This window comes from Bombus flavifrons, chromosome 4, assembly GCF_040668555.2.
Source record: "Bombus flavifrons isolate JBK064 chromosome 4, iyBomFlav1_principal, whole genome shotgun sequence".
NCBI classification, from domain to species: domain Eukaryota; kingdom Metazoa; phylum Arthropoda; class Insecta; order Hymenoptera; family Apidae; genus Bombus; species Bombus flavifrons.
Window position 1 is genome coordinate 914,644 of NC_138445.1, and position 25,847 is coordinate 940,490.

The 25,847-nt window shown below is 29.4% G+C and overlaps 3 protein-coding genes across 19 annotated transcripts in view; 1 reads left to right on the forward strand and 2 right to left on the reverse strand.

Moving 5' to 3' along the window:
* Positions 1-9,936, reverse strand: part of Tsp26A (Tetraspanin 26A) — a 130,532-nt gene extending 120,596 nt beyond the window's left edge. For 9 of the 10 annotated variants that reach the window (XR_011172940.1, XR_011172942.1, XR_011172943.1 and 6 more), the window contains exon 1: positions 9,432-9,936. Coding sequence is in view for 4 of the 10 variants with exons in the window: in XM_069111733.1 (XP_068967834.1) it covers positions 9,432-9,521 (90 nt within the window). In the remaining 6 variants the exon portion in view is untranslated. The remainder of the gene's footprint in view (positions 1-9,431) is intronic. The other variant, XM_069111731.1, reaches the window with a different exon arrangement.
* Positions 9,937-13,135: 3,199 nt separating this feature from the next.
* Positions 13,136-14,509, forward strand: mRpS24 (mitochondrial ribosomal protein S24). Its single transcript, XM_069111167.1, has 4 exons — positions 13,136-13,235; positions 13,335-13,510; positions 13,600-13,777; positions 13,957-14,509. The coding sequence occupies exons 2-4, from the start codon at positions 13,484-13,486 to the stop codon at positions 14,244-14,246; spliced, it is 495 nt and encodes a 164-aa protein (XP_068967268.1). The 5' UTR covers positions 13,136-13,235; positions 13,335-13,483; the 3' UTR covers positions 14,247-14,509.
* A 7,770-nt stretch (positions 14,510-22,279) lies between these two features.
* twin (CCR4-NOT transcription complex subunit 6-like twin) overlaps positions 22,280-25,847 on the reverse strand; it is a 196,169-nt gene continuing 192,601 nt past the window's right edge. For all 8 annotated transcript variants that reach the window (XM_069111721.1, XM_069111722.1, XM_069111720.1 and 5 more), the window contains 3 exons: positions 23,939-24,116; positions 23,711-23,850; positions 22,280-23,597 (listed from right to left, as the gene is read on the reverse strand). In XM_069111721.1, the coding sequence (XP_068967822.1) occupies positions 23,521-23,597; positions 23,711-23,850; positions 23,939-24,116 (395 nt within the window). In that variant the 3' untranslated portion in view covers positions 22,280-23,520. The remainder of the gene's footprint in view (positions 23,598-23,710; positions 23,851-23,938; positions 24,117-25,847) is intronic.

Sequence of the window (25,847 nt, forward strand, 5' to 3'; positions counted from 1 at the left end):
ATGGTGGCCGGTTGCACTGGTTAGAAACCGGTTTTACAGGCAAGTTTTGTAATGAGATTCCTCAAACAGTCCTAGCAACGAGTGGGACAATAAGGATGAAGAGCTACAGAAAGGAAGTAGTAATGATGGAAAACAAGCAACGTTTCCACTAAGGGCAACTCCAATGCCAACTTTCCAATCGGATGAATAAAAATTGACTAATTGAGTCAGAGCGTAATTCAGAGCAGGAAATTTTATACAAATATACTGTCAAAGCATATGCAACTAGGCTGCACATGTTTATGGGAATTCATATTGCTATCAATGTAATTAAATGAATGGAATTTAGGTTATTAAATACTATAACGAGTATTCCACTTTGAATGCTCTATACGTTTTCGCATATTACCTGCATTCTGTACATTCTTGTGGCTTCAAATTTCTCATAAGTTCGTAGAAATTCGGAGTCTAATAATAATCAATGAGATCCTTTTCTTTTATTTAAAAGGTTCGTAGTCGCATCGACTGCTACATTTATGAGCGATTTGGTACAATTACATTTATTTTTATTGTAACGTATATAGAGATTGGAAAATTTTCCTATTTATATGATTTTACGTGGTATATGTAATAAAAAGCCGCACATCACTATAAACTTATATAGGTATATGCATATATTAAGTATTTCCACTTGTCTCTATAATTAAGCATAAATTTTGATTTCTTTGAAGAATATAATTACGTTGTTAATATTTTCACGTATGTTCGTGATTTCACTGATATTGTTTTGCATTTTATATTTCTTCCTAATTTCTCTTAAGTGGCCGCGATAGAAAAGAATACGTTTCATTGTGAGATGAGACGTTTTCGATAAATGAAAATTTCTCCGGCTTTAACATGTCTTATTAACCTAGATCATTTTTTATCTTCGAAATTATTAACCATGTCGACATGGATCTTTTTTTTTTGTTTCACTCAATAAGAATTAGATTTATTGAATAATTTTTATTAAACGCAGAAATCCATTTTCGTATTCCGAAAGCTGTAAATAAATTTGATTGCAATGTTTTTGGGCAAAATTCCCTGGAAATTTAAAATATGCTGCTACTTGAAGCTTTTGCATGCGATGCGGTTAGAAATTAACGTGGCAGTTAATGCCAATAAATAGTACCTTGTACGCTGATTCAGGTAAACCACTCGGGCAACATAGTATGGCTATCGATCACGATCTTTATATCTATAGAGTTTTATGCGAATACTTGCAAAGAAATTCGATCGAATTTAAAAATAAATTAATCAGTATTCTTCTTGATACATGCACCGTCAGTCATGAGAGACTCAGTATATTTATCGGATTTGGTCTATCTGATTTAAGAAACTGAAGACGAACACTGAAGGAAAGTCAGAATAAGTCAGAAATAATTGCAAAACCTTCAACTTTTTCAACGTCAAGAAGACAGACAGCTGTAATATATTATGTATTGAAGCTTATGTAAGACTACAAGATTGTATTAATATAATATTAAGCTTACAATTCTTATGATTTCGTGCAGATCTAACGGGTGTCTGTAATTTTTCTAACATTATATCTTGTACATATTTTACCTTCTTTTTATTAATAAGGGTGAAAGTGAATAAATCGCGTTACATTTTAAAAACATGTGTCTTAATGGGACAAAAAGATTCAACAACACTGTATTTTCGGCCTATCGCGGGGAGACGCGGTTGCGAGAGTGCGCGTCAACGGGAGTCGTAAATTCCCATTACGATTGCAAGAATCGACACCACGAATAGATCGATCCCCTTATTTCGGCTAGGATAATAGGGGTGATTGAATAAGTATAACACTGTGATTAACAGAGCTATAAACGTTATATATTTTCAACACTTTTCACTGATATGTAGTAACGTAGACGATATCCTAAGATATGACGTAGTCAAGGAACAAGTAAGAGAGACAACCGAAGTAGCCTCGTAATCGACAGGATGGATGTTGTAGGAACACTGTAGTTCGTTTTCGTAGGATTACAGAAGACAGCTCGGTGTGGGTGTTTCCCTTTTTATTAAGGACGTGGATTCGTTGTTCACACCTTTCGTGAGTAGAGTGAGGGCATCGACCTACGATGTCCATTGGTTTAAGTCAATGTTAAAGAATGACCAGAGGGGAGGGAGCCTCCTACCAATGTTGCTAGGTGATGTCTTGTTTAACGGAAAACCTGGATTTCCCGGTGATTAAACATTCGTTTTTGCTAAGTCACTACCTGCTTTCTCCGGGTTTCCTAATAGCGTGTAGTAAATCCAAGGGCCTTTCTAAACTGGCTATAAACAGAAAGCATCTCTAAAGCTTATTCCGTAAATTGACGACATATATCAGAACAATAGCATTAAAAGCTGTCGTTTTACGGGTTCCTTGGATTTGTTAAGGGTCGAAGGACGGTGCGTAGACCGTTGGCGGTCAAGCAGCACCGGATGGCCTGCAGGTGCCTTGCGCGACGTAACAAACACATTCATATAATATTAAGCCCATTATTTTTATGATTTTATGTAGATACAACGGGTGTATAGAATATTTCTAACAATGTATTTTGTATTTTTCTACTTGTTTTTTTCTTAATAAAAACGAGGATCAATAAATTGCGTTACATTTTAAAAATATGTATCTTAATAAAAGAAAAAAGAATTCATAGAACTATGATATTTTATATCATAGTAAGGACTTTAAGAAGTGTGTGTAAATCTTCGTGACTGTCTCTAATATAATCTTTTTATAATCTTCTCTCACCTCATGATATTCTCGTTATTATAGTAAACGTTTTAAACATTGTTCTATATTTCTTATCAATTCCAAAGGTACAGGTATAGATAGATTTTTCGATAGAAATTATGAAGACTATGAACGCATTGGAACAGTACAACCCGTTGCTATGAATGAGAAGCAGTTCATTACCGAACATCTGTTCACCGAGTTCAAGGCCGTTCAACCGTTTCCGAAGAGTCGTAAGTGCAGGTGTCCTCATCAAGTATTTCCGATGAGTCACTGGTAACACATACATATACATATATATTTTTCTTCTTTTCAACTCTCAACTAACAAACCTTGTAAATTAGTTGACAATCTGCATATTAATTAAGATATTAATATCGTGTTGGATCCTTGTGTCCCATTAAGATACATGCTTTTAAAATATAACACGATTTATTCCCTTTAAACCTTATTAAGGTAAAAAAAAAAGTAGAAAAGTACACGATATAATTGTGAAATAAATGTTTTACTGCAGTTCCCGCATATTTTCGAAAAATATGTTTATGTTTGTCGCGTGAAAATCATCATGCGTCAACGATGCATTAATACTTTTAATTTAGCTTACATTGGAAATAATTTTACCTCCAACTATATTTATATTACTGTATTTATTTAAAATAACACGAAAGTAGATGTTTGTTAAATATAGGTATTTCTGAAGTAATTGGCTATAAAGTAAACAGTGTATAATTAAGAGTAAGTTTAAATATATATGTAATAACCTAATTGAAGTTGAATAAGAAATCTATGTAAATCAATCTCGTTTTGGTAGGCGAAAACTAATAAAATGTATACATATATTTATATATTTGTTTTCGTATATATATATTTGTTTGTGCGTTTGGCTTGTAATACTTTGTATACTCATCTGACTTATTACAATATCATTAATTACACGAAATACGATCGTATTTCGTTTATCCTGTTAATTGACAATCAGTGGCCTTTGAAACGAACAGGGCGAGTTAAGTAATCGCATAAATTCAAGTATTACACTCACGCAATAAAAATCGATATACCATTTTCATTATATCATACTATGTATGTACACACATATGTATATATATGGATACAGCCAGAAGCAATCAACTAATATTCATACGATCCTTTTTTAAGATGGCCCATTTAAATCTGTCCATGCGGACATTTTCGAAATTGATGATGCCGAAATGAAAATATTTTACATCAAAATTGAATAATTTCGAAAGGATCGTCATCTCATATTTCTAGTATTTGCATTTTATTATAAATGTTTTTTTATTATGAATACGTAGAAGGCATACGAATACTAGTATATCTATATGTATATACAGGGTGGTTGGTAACTGGTGGTACAAGCGGAAAGGGGGTGATTCTACGCGAAAAAAGAAGTCGAAAATATAGAATAAACATTTTTCGTTTGAGGCTTTGTTTTCGAGAAAATCGACTTTGAATTTTCGCTCGGTACGCGTGCGGTACGTTATAACGGATCTCACTGTAGATCGTTGTCTCGATGGAAAAATTAAAAAAAAAAAAATTGTTATTCTATATTTTCGACTTCTTTTTTCGCGTAGAATCACCCCCTTTCCGCTTGTACCACCAGTTACCAACCACCCTGTATAAGTATATGTCGGGTTTGTCGGGTCGGCGCTAGTTCTAGGGGCGTGTAACGTATCTTCATTAGGACAAGCCATCGTTGTTGTTCAATGGAGATTATATTTTCAATTATATGTACAAATGTTGATTTTACAGAGTTTGACAATTAACCGTGGCGATTAGACGCACTAGATGTTAAAGACAATGTTCTTAGGTTCAATAACGAATCCACGGTCAACGGGGAAAACTCTTTGTTCAATAGAATATATTTTGAAACACAAAGTGACGTTAGCTGTGACGCACGGTATCATTCTGACTGACTGACAAGACGATGTGTGTAAACTCTCCAAGGTGATCACAAGAATAAAAGACTGACACGATCACATTTGTCAATTGCATATTGACCGGGGATATCAACAAAATTCCAGGCGCCGTTACTAGGCAGACCCGCGTAGAGCCGACATTGCTCCTGCCCAGGGTTTTTTTGTTAACCCCTTCCCGTACTTTAGCGAGTCAGACTCGCGATGAAGATTTTGGCTCAAACATTAATATCGGCGGGTCTGACTCGCGACCAGATACTCGGGCCAAACGTAAACATAACAAGCCGAGCTCGCGGACTGTTTTTTTGTCCGTTACGATCGTCACTGAATGTTAGTTTCTACATTTCGGTTCGTATTGCGACTGTTTACGAGCATCAGTCTGGCCTGTTTAGCGCGCGTCGATGTCTACCGCTTGGGCCCGAGTTTAGTCGAACTAAATAGCACGGGAAGCGGTTAATACAACGTGTGTCCCTCAATATTGGTACTTTTTCTGTTAGGTAAAAACGTTCATCCCGTGACCGTGGCTACGTTCAGCGACCAGTTGTGTCACCTCGAGCCCAAGCCCATTGTCACAAATCTCGGGCAAACACAGTCATCGTTCTATTATTTAAGTACAGCTATAATGAATAGTTTAGACCAAAGCATTGGGGATCCACCCAAAACAAAAGAAAGGTCCGATGTCCCTTCATCTCCGACATATATATATTGGTTGTGTCTACATTTTCTGAAATATAGAACATAATTTTCTGCCAAATGATAGAAAGAATTCAACCATATCGTTTGAAAGGTTCCGCAAATTACAGGCTTATTCTATAATTAGACTCGCAATAAATAGGTACAGTTATCTACATTAATATTCGCACACAACAGTGTCTGTGTATTTGTTGGTTTGTGTAGGAGGAGATGATTTAAATGTTGTGCTGCTTATTCTACGAATATAATGAAGCATTTATTGTAGCTTGAAAATACGCAAACGATATCTTTCTAAAACTAGCGTATAATTGTACAATAAATTTTAAACAAACAGAAGATTATTCTCTTTGTTTCTTAAATTCGATGTGGTCTTCTTTTTCGCGTATTCTAACATCTGCTGCAATTAATACCAATAATTTAGCAATTTCACCACAACTTTTATCCTTTTCTCTATAATAAATTGCGAATCGTCTTTTAACAAAATTAGTATTCTTTCCTTTTCGTGACATGCTAGATTTTTTGATGCGATATAAAAATATTCACGTTGATTTCTTCTCTCCCTGGCTTAATTATACAGAATAAATCTATTTTGCGTTTGGAACCGTTTTTAAAAATCGCTAGATCGCAGAACGGAAAGGAGAGTCCGAATGTTAGTATGACGTGAAAATAAGACAATTGTTTGATAAAAATCTGCTGTATATACAATTAAACGTTGTTTAATTAAAAAATTGCTAGAGAGAAATTAATTTACGCACTGTCGAGCTACGAGAAGTGGTTCATATTTTCATAGAATAAGCAGCAGGATATTTAAATCATCCCCTCTTATACGAAGCCACAAATACAGGGATATACGTAGTATTATGTCTGAATATTAATGTGAGTAGCTCTATAGCATAGAGGGTTCCCTACTTTTCCGGTCAAATTGTAGGAATATAATGTACAAGTGAAAATAAGAGGAAAATGTCACATGTTGAGATTTTATGCGTAAATACTTTATTATTGTTATTTATTTTATTTAAGGAATTTTAAGCGATTAACAAAGTGCATAACAGGAATATGCAGAAAGCGAGATATGAGATACGGTAAAGCGAATTACCAACTTCTATACGTTTCTACGTTATTCCTATTATACGCAACTAGAGCTGCTTGAATACTTAAATTCTGACCACAGCATGTTGTTACAGTACGCTGATATTCGCAGTACAAACTCGACATCGATGTAGCATGGAATTTATTACGTTCCGAATTTCTTGAGAATCGAACTAAATATGAGCCGCAAAATTATTAATAAAACTAGCCTGAAATAAAATAAATAATAATAATAGGAATAATGTAGAATCTGTTGCTACACACATATTCAGACTGCATTCAATATTTACGTGTAGCTCTATAACAGAACGTTTACGACCAAATTTTATGGAACATTTTCTTCTTATTTTCACTTGTAGATTAGCTTAGCCGGAAAAATAGAACACGCCTCATACATAATACACGTAAGTATACAGCATATAAAATCTGTCAGGAGCTAAAGTTTACATGTTTTGATTTTCAAAACAGAAATTCGAGATATGTTATAGGAGAAGATAAGAATCTCGAGCTCCATTTACAATTATCCGACTGCTCTCTATTTCTTCCCGCCCATTTCAAAAGCATATCTTCTAACCTTTAACAATAACAGATTAATCTTTACTAGGGCAGCAATTTTTATCGAGTAAAAAGTAACAGGAACCTGATACCGTATACTTTTAACGCACTACTATAAGCAGGATATCAATTTACAAGTAATTTGTTAGTCTATTTCTGATTTAAGAAATGGTTTTCGTATATTAACAACGATATTTAAAGTAGAGCACTTACTATGATTTCATTAATTATGTTCATAAAAGCACAGAATTGCACGAACATCCGCAGTCTACCGATGGCTGCGATAGACGCTATACTACACGGTAACGATGATTACATCGTCAAAGATGATCAAATTGTACAATATACAATGAACAGTAATAAGAAGACCTGAATTAAAAGTGATATTTGTTCTCCAAGACTATATTTACATCTTAAAAAGGTCTCGCCCCATATAACTAGTAGCTGGTCTAAAAAAAACATTCATGAAAGTCACTTGAGTTTACTAACACGAGAATCCCCCCTTAATGCGTCCCAAACCAAACACGCACTATCCTGGCTAATTTTCTAATTTACTACCGCGCTTTATCGATTTTACTGCTAATATATGTAAATTATGTTATAAATATATTTGAATAACGCGATGCCAATTATAGGTGGATTTGTAGCTTAAAAAATGTCAGGGCCAGGCGTACGCTCATTCCGAATCATTTTGCCCCTCTTTTGCCTTTCTTTTTATCTTGTCTATTCAATTTGCCTTTGTCCTCTAGCGAGTTAAATGAGAAGATTGAGAAAGATCAGGAGGTCAGGTTATATTCATAAGTCATAAATTACAGCGTCGTAATAATAATGTCTATCAGAACGTCGAAACGCTATGGCGATTTTTATCACGTTCACTGCGATTATTATAAATTTTCAACCAGATAACGAATAAACAGCGTAAACAATTCATGTACGTAGAAATGCATGTAAATATTTCTCTAATAAGGTTTCTCTTCCTTTAACTTGTAAAGACAAAGTAATAATATTTATATAGTTTTCGGCCAACGATAATAATTATAGTTTTAACGGTAAAAATTATAAATTAAGAATTATAGTAACTTCCTCATTGTTGACGAGAAAAAATGTAGCGAAAGATGTTTTGGTTTAAATAGGAAAATTATGCTTTTTAAATGATCATCAAACGAATGATATAATAAAAATTGCATAATTCATAATATATTATTCAAGCAATTAATAATGCAAACATTTCTGGATTTATTTCTTTGAAATTAAATATCAATCTGTTAATTAATTCAAATTACGATAAACATAATGAATGAAATACGACTCGTTTTACATTCTATACACGTCGTAATGCAAATTCGTTCTGTTTCATACTATTGAAGCAGAAATATAATTTTAATCGCCAAACTTTATGTATATAATTATTAAAAGGGAAAGTGCAGGATGCAAATAAATTTGTCTTTAAACAACAGACGAAAACAAACATCCATTTAAGTCTATACCTATATATAATTTTATTAGACACATAATTTCTAATTATCGTGTCACGTTATCAGAACTATTTATCCAACTTGCAACTGAAAATCTACAGGAAAGAGATTACGTTTTACAGAATAGAAATCAAAGTGAGCTGTATACTTCTTAATTCTGAGATGTCTGTATGTAAATATTCTGCGTATATATTTTTATACAGCATCGAAATCATAACGTATGTAAATGGACGTCCTGTATCATGATTTTCGCAGTTGGAGCAATTGGAGTGCACAAGGGCTGCATTGCAGGTTATTCGTTGTATTCTTTGTTTAAAATACTTTTTTGTTTTTTTGATGAGCTACATTTCTTTCACGCGTATATTTTAAAACAAACAGTTCACTTGTGTATAAATCTTTGCTCATTTTCGTATATTCTAATTATACATTAACTAATAATATATTATACGAAACGATAAAATATACTTTTGCAAACAAAATGTTAATTCGTCAATTAATCACTGACCAGATTAGTCAATAAGTTAATCATTAATCGCGACATAACCCCTATTTGCCATTTAGAACAAGACATACTGCCAAAAGTTACTAGCTCTTCGCGTTTTTATGAAAAATAAATTTCAACTTCAAACGAATGAAAATTACCATCGACTTGATAAAGTATAGTAACTAAACAGCGGATTTTTATTCATTTATGGAGGCGTTAGAAATGCGTGTAATATGTATCGATATATACATAAAGTAGCTAAAAGATAATATTATATTACGTTATATGTAGAAGAGTTGTGCATCCAAGTTACATTTTTTAAATTATCTTTGTAAAGATATGACTTCGTATAAATATCCGCAGTCTAGCAATAACGTTGCAAAAATATGATAGAAAACGAGATACGTTGCTAATAGAGATAGAAAGCTAGAAATGCAATATCGAGATGTAATACTCACCCAAAACATCACGTTAAATCCAAAGATCACATACTTGAGACAGCAGCTCACTTCACTGGTATCCCTTCTATACTTCCGCACAGCAGGCATGGCTAAGACACATTTATCTATCGCTTTTGCGAATTTCACGCACACATGCACACAACACAGCCGCAAAAACGCAAGCCACTATTCACACAACACAAAAGAGCACCGGTGCCCTAGAGGCAGAGCAAATCACAAGCGCAATGACATAGCCGAAAATCCAATTCCCTTCTTCTCTTGACTTTTTGTCTTCGAATTATCTCGCAGAGCTTCGATACCTCGACTCCGTCTCGAATCCTCGTTCTATTATTTATCGCGCGTATTTTCTCGATTTTGCTCTTTCCGTTGGGCTCGCTTGATCAGCTGATCACAATAACGTACCGTTTCGTAATTACGACTACCGCCATTGTCACGTCACGGTACATACTACCCGAGGCTGGATCAACGAGACTGCAAGCAGCTCAGACTTTCCACTCGTCCCTCCGACTCTCCCACCCAACTAAATCTCATTGCTTGCCCCTCCAACGCTCGATCCTCCACCCTTCGATGCTCCCCACCTTACCACCTCCCGCGTACCAACTATGCTACTCTTTGGCCCAATGCACACGAGCGACGCGGCAGGTATACGATGCCGCAACGATATAGCAACTTTGTGCGATTCGGCCATAAAGAGTAACAGAGTGCATGAACGGGATGAAAAAGTGATACAGGGATAGAAAGAGAACGCTGAGTAGAGGTCCTTGTATCCTTGTTTAATAACGCATGTATATTCGCACAGTAAATATGTAAGCATAACACCAACGAGCGGTGTTAGTGTGCACGTTTAATCAGACAAGGGCGAAAAGGGCCTCTGTTCTGTTTCTATCGTTATATCGTATTAGTTGCATCAACTTACACGGTACATGTGACTCGCACACTTTATTCTTATATCTCTATGGGTTTGGCGGCTACGTATATGTTTTTAAGACTCTTTGCAGACAACCAACTTCTCCTGTACGACACCGTTCTGCTGTCGTTGGAAAAACATAGAAATAAAGATCTTCTGTCTCACAAAAGAGGAATACATATATATGTATTTCCTTGTTCTTCTAACTCGTTGCCATTGCGGCGATTTGCCGTAAACCGCTCGTCTGCATCGGACATAATCGTGCAATGCATACGAGCGATATTGCATCGCACGTCTATAATTTACAACAATCGCACAGCGACACTGCTACGGCAACGTGTCGCTGCCACGTCGTTCGTGTGCATCGGGTCTTTATTATTTTATGTTCCTCCTTTTTTGTTTTTGCCCTCGATTATCATCGACGCGATTCCTTTTCTCTCCCTTCAATATCTTTTCCTACAAAACTATTTTCTAAATATCTATAACCATATATATATATATATATATATATCGTTATATATCGTAACATTTAATGCAGAAATGAATTTCGATCTTTTTTTTTTTTAATATGCGAGATATCAATTTAGTAATTCCTGCAAATATAAGAAAATGTAAAATGTTGCTAATGTTATATATGTATAATTATATGTATGATTATATATGTATTATACAATATTTATCTATTATACTGCATAATTGTACATATATTATATATGTACTCGTATATAATTTAGTTTATACTAGACTATTCTTAATTTCTTACTTCATTTAAACTTCTCACAGGTTATAATCTTATCTACTGTGGCTTGTATTTTATATCAAGTGTAATTATATAACAAATTTTGTCATAGTTGCTACGTTCATATTAGAAATTGAAAAATATTCTTCCTCTATAAAAATTATTTCTTTATCCATTTATTTTACAACAATACGTTTATATATAATGAATTTCTTTTCTTCGATGTCAAATTAACGTTTGTTCCAGCATGTTTGTATTCAATTTCGTTGTAAATAATTATTACTATTATTAATAATAGTAGTGTCGTATATTGTACCTTTTATTTAATATATTAAAAAAAATTCTCGTTGTGTCAGAATACGCAACGCTAGCCTTCAGTTTAATAATTATTTGTTTCTTTCTTCTACGAGAGATAACAAGCGAATTCTTTGTCAACATAGTATTTGCTGTCTATAATTATAAACATAAAACTTATGTTTGCTTATGCGACTTGCGGGAATTATTCATGATTATTGGGTGTAATTAAGTGCCATCGATGTTTACAAACAGTACTTTAATTATGATAAGCAATAATAGTTATTAAATTTTCATACAAATTTTTAGAAGCTAATACGTGTATACACAACGTATATAACATATACACAAAATTATATTAGTAGATGTAAGTTTAAAAAGTAAGGGGAATCATCTTTTCAAATGTTTATTCCAAAACCAGGAATGTGTATTACATATAAAATTATATAATTTATTGATGTGATGATTGATTAATGTTGATAAAAAAATATTGATGCCTACTTACAATATTTAAGCTTAAAGTATTATCTACTTTTTTCACACAATTGTATAAACTCGGCTTTATGTATATCAATATCGATATGTATATATATATATATTAGGAGCTTTGAAATTGCCTGTATATATATACATAAATCGCAAAATACGTTTATATGTTGTTCTAATATTCAATACGGGTTGCATGATAAAAAGTTCAAAAAAGAAGGAAATATATTATTTAACACTAGAATTACCGATAGTTAACACAAAGCTATTTCTACCAAAACCAATCAAAATGACTGGTCTTTAAACAATACGTAATAATAGAATATTTTTATATTTACTGATTTATTACTTTCCTACAGAAGCAATTCCATGTTATGTAGTACATTTTTTGTATTATTAATCCATCTGGGACCATGATCCCTAAACGAGGGTTAACACATTTATAAAATTGTAGAATCAGTCATTTTGACTGGTGTGGTGTTTCTAGTGTTAGCGTCTAACGATCTAGCGATCGTTCCGGAATTTTTCTGATAACTATCATCATATTGAATGATACGCATTAAAAATTGTAAAAACGTGTGGAAAGTTGTACAAAACGAGAAAATTGTATATTGGGGTTCGATAAACAGATTGCAGGACCCTTTTACACTTTGACAAGTATCAGTCATTTTGATTGGTATTGGTATAAATAGCCTTGATACAAAATTATTTCGAGTTTGAATACATAACAAACAAAATAAAATTCATTATATTATTTTTTTAATTATCATTGCGAAAGTCATAACATCATTGCGGGAAAAAATATAATATGAAGTAGGAATTTTAAAATAAAATTGTAAAACTAGTCGTTTTGACTGGTGTCGTAGCTCTAGTGTTTGATGTTGTGAGTTTAGTTATTAGCGACCATGGTAAATTTTCGTTAAAATCGCGTACGATCCTTGAAAAGTGTTCTGTCCTTTACAGATACTTAATCTTGATTACTTTGCATTTAACAATAAAATGGTCATAAATTTCATCGAGGGTTTCGTTTCGTTTCTACATTATGAAATAATCACGAAGCGATTCTACCACTCTGAGAGATGGAAGACGAAATCTAGGAGAAAATTCTAGATCAATGAGGTGAAACTTATCTTACTATTGGAGTATGAAAATCTAAGGAAAAGACCTCGGATTAGGCAAGAAAGATGCATAGAGCTGAAGAAAAAAAAGAAACTTTTCAAATTAAACAATAATATCTCGAATCAATGACTTTTATGACAAGTTATTTTTACCCTCGAATAGCTCTTTTCAATCTCTCGCGCCTTTTATTGAACGAGATAATTTGGAGTTTCATGGATGCCAGCCCATGTAAAATCAATTTTTAAATTATCACTAAGTAAGTAACATTTTTAATTTTAATTAATTATTACTAAGTAAGTAACATTTTTAATTTAATTTAATTTAATTTTAATTTGCACTTTTTTCATTTATACAGTTGAAAGTCTAAATGTATCTTGAGAGTTTGGTACTACTGTCACGGATTCAAATTGTTAAATTTAGTGTTCAATGTATTAAATATTACCAAATTTGAAATATAATATAAATATAATTTTTGTTTAATTATCACATAGATAGTTAAAAATAATGAGTTTAATACCATATCTACGTCCTGTATGTACACATTTATATGTGATGCATGAAATATATATGTAACATAACCCTATTCTTAAACTAAATTAGAAATGAAATATTTTTTTCAGATATTAATTAATCAAAATAGTGTTGCGAAAAGATATTTACATGTCAGCACAGTACTTCATAAAGTAAAAGCTGGACGTTATAGACCAAAACCAAAGATAGTGCAACCATTGACATATGAAATGGCATGTCCACCACATGAAATTGCTGCTAAAAAGTCATGGAACTCATGGAATACATGTAGGCATATTTAAATAATTTGTTTTACTAATAAAACAACTTTTAATGGTAATATTAAATTAAAATTATATACAAAATTTAAAATTTGTTTTAGTTTTATATTATGTTTATTCAGCTTTTTATCTATTTATACGTTATTTGAATATATATGGATTGTTAAATGTATTTTTTTCTTTTAGCAAATGTAAAGGATGGTAATAGGCCATCAGAAACTGCCACAGAAGATTTGTTTATTCGAAATTTTGTACAAGGAACTTGGCATGGATTGGTTGCAAGCGAGATAATTATTAAGCGTCAACACAATATTATAAGGATCGCTGCTATTATTATGCGCAAAGTAACACCCATTAAAATGCAGTTTTTACTTGGTTATACTGAAGAAATTTTGAGCTATTGGTTACATTGTCCAGTAAAGATGGAAATAGCAACAGTAAATGACAAAGATGATGTTGTATATAAAATTATTTAACATGTTCATAGGTTCTTAATTATTCTGATATATAGATTTAAGGACTGTAAAGATGTTAATCATAGTTATAATTGTTATAATTAAGCTATAGTTGTAAAATTACATTGTATGAATAAAAGTAAATTTACAATTATATGTATTCATTATATGTACTACTATTAACTCATGTATTTTACTACACAACCTTTTAAATTAAGTATGTCTACACATGACATTGCAATTAATATACTTATATATAAGATTAAAACATATGGAAATAAAGTAACAAATATTGTAAAATATATATAATATATTGAAATTTGTACAAATACTAGGTTCGATTCTACATTACAATTATGCTATCATTTTATCAAGTTATACATTTAATTTTATTCTTTGATTCTTTTATTGCTGTATGAAAAATAAATCAGTATAAAAATATATTTGCAAGTTCTCTTAAAAAGATTTATGTACTGATTTATTTCTTAATTTATTCATAAATGTCTTTTTTCTCATTTCTATAAAATGTTACTTTAATTGAAAAAAATAGTGATGAGCGTATATATCATCTAACATAAATATTCCCTCATAAATTTGTCTAAAGTATACTATATATAATATATAAGTCATATTATATTTTGTGGAATTATAACAAGTAGTAATTTCAGGCTTGACACTATTTTTAATATGTGAAATATGTTATAAGATACAAGACAATACATAAAAAAATAATTTAACATAAAATATAAAAAGAAACAAATAAACATCACTTATGGCGACGTGAGGTACAATTTTTATCCGGCCATACCGTAAACTGTGCAACCAGGGCTCTATAAAATATGTAATAAAAGTAAACCAACAATGTTTTAAAAAATAAGGAATGTTAATATTTGAAGAGGGGGGGGGAGGGTACATTACAAGGTCATTAACTTTTATAGGTCTTGCCAGCTGCATATTACCCCTTATATAAATTTGTGAGGAATTTGATTCAAATCAGAATATTGACTAAAATCTGAAACAATCTAATTACTAAAAAGATGATGATCATGTATCAGCAAGAATTAGTTACACTCGATAAAAGTGATATAGCTACGGCTGTACGTATTTCGCATCCACGTAACTTGCGCCAGATTTTTGTAATCAATTTCTACTATCATTCGTAATTGAACGATGAACTATAACATTGGAACTTTCAGAATATAACTTAGATATGACTCATATCCATTCTCCTTCACAAGGAGGCAAATCTTGTTAGATATAGCGCAAAGAGAGAACTTGGTTCCTTGTAAATTACAAGTTGTAATCTTCAATGCATCCCTAATTACTTGTTACGGTCATCGAAAGCTGTAAACTTTAACTACTGCCCTAACAGTGGCTAACAGCGGGTGAACCACATTACTTCGACGTCTTGGGTTACTCAATTACATTGGTTGCACTATGACGCTGTACTGCGTTTTATTAGTAATCAATTAATTTATTCACCCGAGCCGTAAGCATCAAGCGGCACGAATACATATTACATATATGGTTAAGTTTTAGTCCGAGATTTCATTGTATCAATACATAGACATAAATGCCCATATAAAAAGAAGACTTGTTTATATAAATATAATATAACCTTATACCTGAGACAAAGTAAAAATTATTTATTCCCAAATATTAAGCAATGACTTGTAAAGTATTTATGGAAGTATTTATATATGTTATATGTAAATCCAACCATTGATATATTAAATAGGGAATATTTTTTATTATATTATTAGCGAATACATGGAAGACACGTACGCGTATTTTCAATTTTGAAGTAATTTTAATTTATTTTATTGACAAAAGTATGTTTAACTTTGGAATCCTCTATAATAATAATCTTCTTTATATAAAAGTAAAAATCTGATATAGTTTAAATTTCTTAATTTGTAGTTCTTTACTCTTTAAGTTTAATTATTTATGTTTAAGCACATTATTTAAATATACACGGTGCATTAAAAATAGGCGATCAAAGATTGATATTGTATTCTGCTCTTCCTTAAAAAAAAAAGAGGTATAAACGTGAGATTAAAAATCTATTTCATAGATTTGGATTTCACCAGAGAGATTATTACGTTTGTAAAATATTTAAACAGAGATCGATTTACTATAATACATGTTAATCTATTCAAGAGCAGAAATAATATCATTACTTCCGACTACTTAATTTGAATGTTTATTAGAAAAAGTAAAATATGATACTAAAGTTTGGTCATCTATTTAAATTACACTCCGATTACGAATGCATATTTACTACGAAGTGTATATTTATTTTATTTAACAAATGCATGTAAAAGATGATAATAAGTCACTGAAGATTATTGTAGATTTTTATTATTTGAAATTATATGCAAGGAAGTTGGTTTGTAACCACTTATATTCAATTTAGAATTGTAAAAATAAACATAAAATAATTAAAATAGCCGATATTTTTTTGTATGAAATATCAGCTACTAAAGTTTACTTTCTGATTACATTTACTTTTAACCAATTAGTTACATTGTTCAGTTAAAATGAAACTAATAGTAACAGTATAAAACAAAACTGATGTTATATATGTATATATATAAGTAATATAATTTATCCTTGACATGTGACTGACTTTAATGTTAGCTATGATTATCATAAAAATTATATTGTATAAAAATAAACACAAATCTATGATATATGTACTATTAATTTACTATAATATGCATTCTTTTACTGTACAACTTTTAACATTAAATATATTCTAAATACAACTTTAAAAGTATCATATTTTGATATAATTCAATAGTGTTTTTTTCCCATATAATTTTGACAAATTTTATATAGAACAAAAAAGTTCATATATAATTTTATTCCATATAATAATAAGCATGTAATAATTTTATTTTCTGAATATTTTTAATTTATTTTATGTTAGTTAATAAACTGTTACATTCAATCATGACTCAAACGCAGCCCATATACAATCATTGCATTTTCAATAAAAAGTAAATTACATATTATTTTAAGATAGGTATTTAAATAAAAAGATATTTAAGTGCAAACTGACAGAGCATTCAAACTTTTATATATTCTACTAGACACATTCTCTCCTCTAGTATGTCTTTACAACTCTTTTCTTCCATTATTCAATCAGGATCGTGTTGCTACATATTTGTACTTTCAATAGATCTTTGAGTATTTATATAGGTATATAGTAATGAGGAATCATCATTAACTAATTAAGTGAAAAAATTAAAATTACAATTATAGTTGGCAATAAATTTATAGTATGTTTATATGAAGAATTATTATGATGAGACATTCTTATATAAAATTGTGAATAGAATTTACAAATTTATGATTATGCAGTATATCGTACATGACATATTTTAAGTAAAAATGACATTGCTTTAAAAATATATTTTTAGAAGATATTTAATCATTAAAAATTCATTGATTAAAAAATTGATATTTAAAAAATTTTGTGTAACCATATATTATAATAATTATATCATATGTTTTTAAAGAATTTTATTCTTTCAGTGATTAAATTATTTGCTTAAATTAATATTTTTTACCTTTAGAGACAAAACAAAGACTCTAATAAAATAAGTCTTGATTCCAACATTTCCAATATAGCAGGTAAAAAATTTCCAAAAGCGTACACGAAATCTGATTGAATTTACAATATTAACACTGAAATGTAATTATTCTTATGATGGACGCAAGAATTATGTTCCAATGTTTATAATTTGTTATCGTGTTCTTATAAAAGTACAGACTGAAATGTGCTGTGCTTGTCTTATTGTACTCTAATATAATTCTATTCTTATTTATGGAAGTCAAAAATCGACACTATCGCGCAATATTATATAGAATATAATTAACATTGCACTTTGTTTAAGCAAATAAATCACATACACGAGGCAATACGAAATGAAATTATAGAATAATTTATATCAAATTATCTTTGGGATTATGTTAAAAAAATTATGTCGTATTTTGCATTAGTTCTATTATTGTATTATTTCTACTTAATATAAGATCGTTTGCAGAAACATAATATATAAAAATGGCTATATACTGCAAATTATAATTGTAGTATATTGATTTTAATAAGCCATATTTCTTTTAATCCAGACAATTATAAAATATTTGTTCAATATTAAGATATTAGTAAGAATTCTAGTATCACGTGCAACAAACTAAAAAAAGTAATATTTTTATGAATAAATAATTATTATAAAGTGTCTTGTATTAAAAATGGTTCTTTTGGTGTCGTTTGTTATATTGTACCATATAACTGCTAAATGCAAATATATTTTTAAATATTATGTTACATATATGTACGTATATATTAATAAATAAGTATATTATATACTACATTCTGATAAATTATTATTATTAAACACTATTACAGTGTGGTAATTTCAAATCTATATGTTTTGTTATATTGTTTTACTTAATTTAAAAGCAATATTATTCTATTAACATTGCGCGTATAGTGTCATTTTGTATTTATGTATATATACTTATATTACGTAGTATGCCCAAAATTACAGAGTACAGAAAGGTAAAGGCATTGACTACATACGTTTGATCAAACTGTTAAAGATGTACCAAACATTTCAAACAAAACATTGTGTTCACATCATACAAGACTGACAACTAATATATTTTTAATCACATAAAAATGTTTATTATTACTAGTTAATTAAAACTAATGTTGAATCTTCTACATATTGTATGGAGGAGCTCAGAAGATTGAAAATTAACATATTTAAAAAATTCCATAACTATTTTTAAACTCATTTATGAATTTAATAAGATAAAATTGTAAATATGCAAATTATATGCAAGAAACATTTTTAAATTCATAATTGAAATCATATTATATCAGTTCGATGAATTCTCATATTGTCAATATTTTATATCATTTTATTATTCAGCGTCATTTCAGTTAATTCTACACATTTATAACAATTTAGTACATTTTTGTTTTTGTTATAAAATTTAGTGGGTTTCACAAAGAAATAATCTATGATTTCTAGTGAAATTTTGTTCTAATATAAGTACTAATTAAGGTATTAAATATTATATTCAAAAATATAATATTTCACAATAAAATCATTACTTGATCATTTATATCTTTATGAATATGGAATGTAAAGTGTGTGTAAAGTTGTATTAAAATATATGTATATGTATATAAAGTAATTAACTGCTTGTTTACTAATACCAGAATAAATTTTATAATTATATTTTTTTTATCTTAAAAATACATCTTTCAATATTGATATATCCTTCCTGCAGCATTAATTCATTAAACGTGAAAAAATTTAATATTAATTGAAACAAAATTTCACAAACTCATATCTTTACACACAGAGCGGATTGTAATGAACTAATGTATTTCATTAATGTATGATTTCTGTTCATTAAAAGTAAATGTTTATCTAAATGATTCTTTAATTCTATCTAAGTACTCCATTTATTGTCATACGTATGTAATCATCCCATCTTTTAAATAATTCATTTATTTATAATCAATTCTACAAATATTGATATATAAAGAAGAGTTCATTAAAAAATGTGTAATAATCTACTTTTAATACAGCGCTAATTGACTAGACTTTTTGTTTTAATATAGTAGAAGAAGTATTGTTTCATATGTATTAAAATGAAATATTGCTAAACAAGAATGTTGTTAAACAAAATAATGTAAATTCTAGAATGTTTGTTAACTGCCTTCATTATAAACGTCGTCTTATATAGTTTTTTTTATCACATATATCAATTGTTAATACTGTTACATCTAATTAAATTGTAAACAGTTGATTTCTTTTATATACACACAAATATGTATGCCATATCAGTGATTAGAATTTGTCAAGCACGGATATGGTATTTTTCCAATGTTTTCAAATTGTTTACAAAATGTTGATGATCTTCCGATGTATAAAATATGTCATTATATAAATTTTGTGTAATAGCATTAGGGTAACATTTATAAATTTCATATATGAATATCAATTATACAAATGAAAATGGACCACTAAATTTTTATAAGAATTCATCGAACTGTTTAAGACATATTTAAGATTTTTGTAAGAGTGCTGCTATCTTTATTTTATAACAAGGGATACTATGTATATATTCTTAAAACAAGAAATTATATGAAATTGTCGATGCTTTTTACAATCTTCTTTGTATTATAGTTTATATGAAAGCACATTAGCGAAAGTAGTGTTACTATATTGAAGAACTGCGGTTCTCGATTTATTATATAGTATAACAAAGTTAAATATTAACTTGAATTACATAAATTTTTGATTAATAATACAATTTTGTAGTTATTATGTGCCAGTCAATGAATAATTCGTGTTCAATTCAATTGTTCTTTTTTTCTTTATTACCAAAATTCATATTTTTATACATTTTGAGAACCATAGTACTTCAAAGTACATACATAAACTCTAAGCAAGAATGTGATATTGATTATTAATCCTTCCGAGCTTCTATTTAACAAAGCTATTTTGAATACTATGGCATATGGCATTTGTGTCAGCCAAAATGCATGAAAACACATGTTGTTATCTAATGATTTCATCATTATTAAAACAAAGGACATTATGTATTTGTTTCATTAATGCTTTAGATAAATTATTAGTTGCTCTGCCTTGTTTTAATATTTCTCATACAAAATGTAATTGCTATAAGAAGTATATATTTTATTACTGAAATATGTCTTGCAAATTATGAACAGAAATTTAAAAAGATACCTATGTATCTGAATTTGTTGAATGTCAGAATGACAAAATAATTATTTGAAATAAAATGTTTTGAATATTATGCTTGTAAGAAAAATTTATTTTTTGAAAATAACGGATATTATATGATCTATTTTAATATCGATTCTGTTTCACATAAAAAATACAGATATTTGTCAAATTAAAAGCATTTAATTATGACTTAATATTTGATATTACTTGAAGAATATAGATTATTCTGTCAAATTTTATTTTGTTATAAGAAATTTTATACTATGTAGCAAATAATGAAATTTACAATACTAATAATACATTAGAAAGAAAGATATGCGGAAGTCAAAAGCATTTAATATTGATATTATCAAGAAAATTGCGTCAATTGAATTTGAAAAAGTATTAACATCAGATATCATTTACTTCATTCATATCATGATAAGTTTTAAAATTGGATGCAAAATTTTTTAAATAAGATAAAGAGAAATTGGCTCAAAATTATGAATAATTATCCTAGCATATTTTGTATGTATGTTCAATTATCATGTGTTTATTTGTGAATGCATATACAAATAGGGATTGCCACTTCTATCCTCATTAATTAAAACTATATTGTAATTACCTACTTTATACAACATTTACTACACACATGTCTTTGTTAAACTAATCGTTTACTACTTGTATAATTCAGTTGTTGCTTTTGTCAAATGTGAATAGAAGACAAGCCCATTTGATAGTTTTCATTATGACAACTATACAGTATATTGGTAGTGCCGTTTTGTTTATAAAATGTGTAGGAACACTAGTCATTATAAATGCTAACAGGTATTTAGGTACATCTAAGCAACATTTACAATTGCTGAAGTTGAAGATCTTACTTTGAATTACTGCTCTTCGTATACACGTTTTGTATTGTATTCAATTACATAAAAAATAAAAGTAGCTTGTTTTTAATGAAAAAACTAAAAGCATTATCAGAAAAATATCAACGTTTTGGAACCTATTATGAGTATATATATATATATATCTAATATATATATATATATATATATATATATTATATATATTAGATATATATATAGATATATATATATATTATATATATTAGATATATATTATATATATGTATATACATATATTATATATATGTATATACATATATTATATATATGCATATACATATATTATATATATGTATATATATTATATATATGTATATATATATTTATTTATTTATTTATATCAATAATCAGTAATTAATTAAAAATAATAAATTTCTATATCTGTTATGATGATACTACGTAACATTAAAATATGAAAATGTTTCAATTGTAATCTTCTATTATTATTTGAGGCCTACTAAAATATTTATAAAACATTTACAAAGATACTATAACATTTCTTGTGCAGAATAATAAAATGTATTATGATACAATAAAATATTACGTTGATGATAAATGAAATTGTATACATTTTCCTTACAGAAACAGATGTATGAGAAATAAATGGATAGAAATTTGTTCCAATCTTCATTTTTGCATTGAATTATGTTAGATAAAAATTATAAACACTTAATAAGATCGCTATTACTGACTCAAAAAATCATTGTATTTAATATAACAATACTTACAAACCCTGAAAATTTAAAGAAGAAATATATAATACAAAGTAAGATTAAAAAAAATAAGTTTTGCTATACAATTTAGATTATATGCAACTGAATTAACAAGTAGTAAATTAGTATTCGTTATCTATAATAACTGGAACTGAACGTCTAATGAGTGAATGTCAACTGATTTTCAGGATACTGTGAATGATGAACATCATTACATTATTATACTTACAAATACACTCGCTACAATATTATCTATTTACTTATATAACATTATCATTCTCAATATACGTGGCCAATAAGAACAGATTTGTACTTGCATTGAAATCGTTAAGTTAACTCCAATCACTTCGCACAGCCCAGTATAGTGTGTATGTTTTCATATTTTTTGTTTTTGTTTTCTTTAAAAATACAATTTCTCATTGGATGGCAGCATTCTTATCAAAAAGTTGGCTTGGAGAATGTTGTAATGACATTTAGGAAGAGATTAGGGATTTTCTAGTAGATACTAATTTGTTAATAAATATGTGAGTTGTTCCAATTGTTAATGTGAATATCACAGAGGCTTGATCGGAATATCTTTTTGTAGGAAAATAGGTATCTACATATTACGATGGTAGTAAAGGTTAAAATACTCTTAATATGGGAAAGTTAGTTCTTAAAAATGCAATACACTATACATGGGCTAAACGCATTACAACACACCTCCCTTCACCTGGTCATTAGAATTATTCATCAGTATCTAATAACTTGTGTTGAATGTGCGGTAATATGGAGTATTTGTAACATTCACTATTGAAGTAACTGTTGACTGCGAGTGATATTGCTAGAGCCAGAAGTAAGAGAAAATGTGATGGGGATTTCTTTCTTATTATCTTTTGTTATTCCCTTATATTTATTTGGGCCTAGATCGCAGCGGTTGCTACCTGCGTGAGATCAATCCATTGCTTGTTCCTACTGTTGGTGTCATTTCAAGCTCTACTAATAAAGGAAAATGATCTGAAAAAAACAGTTAATTTATATTTAATATATAAATGTCGATTATATTTTGTAGAAAGATTTCATTAAGCTTTATGAAGCATCATAGAAATTTCGTTTCTTTATTGTCTTACCAGATGGAACATGTGGATGTGGACAACCAACTACTTTATGTTCTTTAAACCAATCTGCACTTAGAGGACCTAAAAGTCCTAATGGTACCATACTTTGTTTCGAGTAGAAAATGTAATCTATTATACCTTTGAATTCGAATCTGTAAGAAAGGGGAGAGCTAGGATCTTATCTTCCATTCTATATGAAGTAAAAGCAAGATATTAACATAACGTATAAGTAAAACTTACGTATAATTAGTATAGGGCATGATATCTTCACTATATGCAGATGCAAGTTTAAAAGAATGAGTGAATTCATTAGGTTTATCGCAACCAGAGATCTTCTGTAAGCATGATTTATAAGCTAAGTCTTTAAAGTCACGATGATCAGCCGCTACTCGCCCCGAAGTAAGAAATTCAATTACACCTAAAAAAAGATATTTAAATAAACGTAAAAGACAAAAATATCAGATATAAATATTATCACATTATGTAATAAAAATATTATTTAATACTTGAAACAAAATTAGATTAATCAACCTAAGTGTTTCGATAATAAAGGAAAAAGGGACGAAATCAACGTATTATTTATAAATGTCTTATTCTTCATAAAAACGATAAAAATAAAATATATTCAAAGTGAATTTTCAAAATACTTAAAAGTAATTCTTTCAGAAATAAAATCTTATTATATGTATATTCTATATTTTGTTATACGACATGAATCACTGGATGAAATATCCATTAACACGGCAAGTGATATTAAAAATTAATAAAATAGAGATTAAATATTAAATCAAACATTAAAAATCTAAATATAGACGAGATTTCAGAATTAGATTATGTTTTCTATAACTTAATTATTACGAACATGCACTTTCTCTAGATTAAGATTGGACTTAAAGTTATTTTTACAGAACAAAGTAAGATTGCTACTCCTATTTTATTAAATACTGTATAAAAAAAATGTTTATTTCAAACAGCCTTTATATTAAAATATTTTATACTAATATTCTAAAATAAGTAATATAAAGACATCTAAGTATTACGGTTCAATTTATAAATATTGTAAAGTCGACCAGTCGCGGAAAAACGCGATGCGAGGAAGCGCGTCAACGGAAGTCGTAAATTCCTGTTACGATTATAGTAATCGACGCCGCGAACAGATCGATCCCCTTATTTCTGTTGGGATAATAGGGGCGGTTGAGTTGGTATAACACTGCGGTTAACAGGTTATAATACATATTTTATTTCCAACAGCTGATTTCACTGATGATATGAAGTTCGGAGATACTCGTGGGTTAGGCTACGATGTCGAATTGTAATGTCTGTTACAATCATGTTTAAAGTGTTCGACTCGTATCGGTATTAGCCATTTGTCGAGTGGCGACTAAGTTTTGACTCTTTTACATTTACATTTACATTTTACAATTTTAAATGATACTCTACAATTTAAGATACTTCACATATTGCGTTAGCCTGTTCTGATTTTTAAGCAAATAAGGAAGCCATATATTTTAATATACTTGGTTGTTTATACAATATGATATGTATCGCAATTTTTCTTTTTACTGATTTCCGTGCAATATACAATAAATTATTTGCAATTAATGCCTTGATTTTGTTTGAACAACATTTTTGTTTGATCGTCGATGGAAAATAATGTCAGGGAACGTGAAACTCAAGTATACGGTACGATCGCTCGCTTTTTTCTTATAGAAATTATTATATCAAAGTAACAGGCACTCGAGAGTGCCATAATTTAGGCTTCTCTCGGTACTGCGTCGTAAGCCAAGGGCTCAGTAGAGTCGTCAACGAAGACGAAAGTTCAAGAAATATATGTATTATACATACAGTCTATTAAAACTTTAATCTTATAATTTAATCTCACTTTAGCAAACTTTACGAAACTTTACTAAACTCACGGTAGCCTTTTAAGAGTTTCAAGACGTTCTTAATTGAAGTTTTCTTCTCTGAAGTTAGCGAATTATTTGTGAATAGTTCTATCAGATAGAAAACCTTTTCTGTGAACATCACACACCTCATTTGGTGTTTCAGTGATACCTTTTTCTGGTTGAAAAAGAAATCTCTACTATATGAAAAAAGTACTCTCTACTATATCTAAAATATTATCCTGAAAAACCAACCAATCGTAATG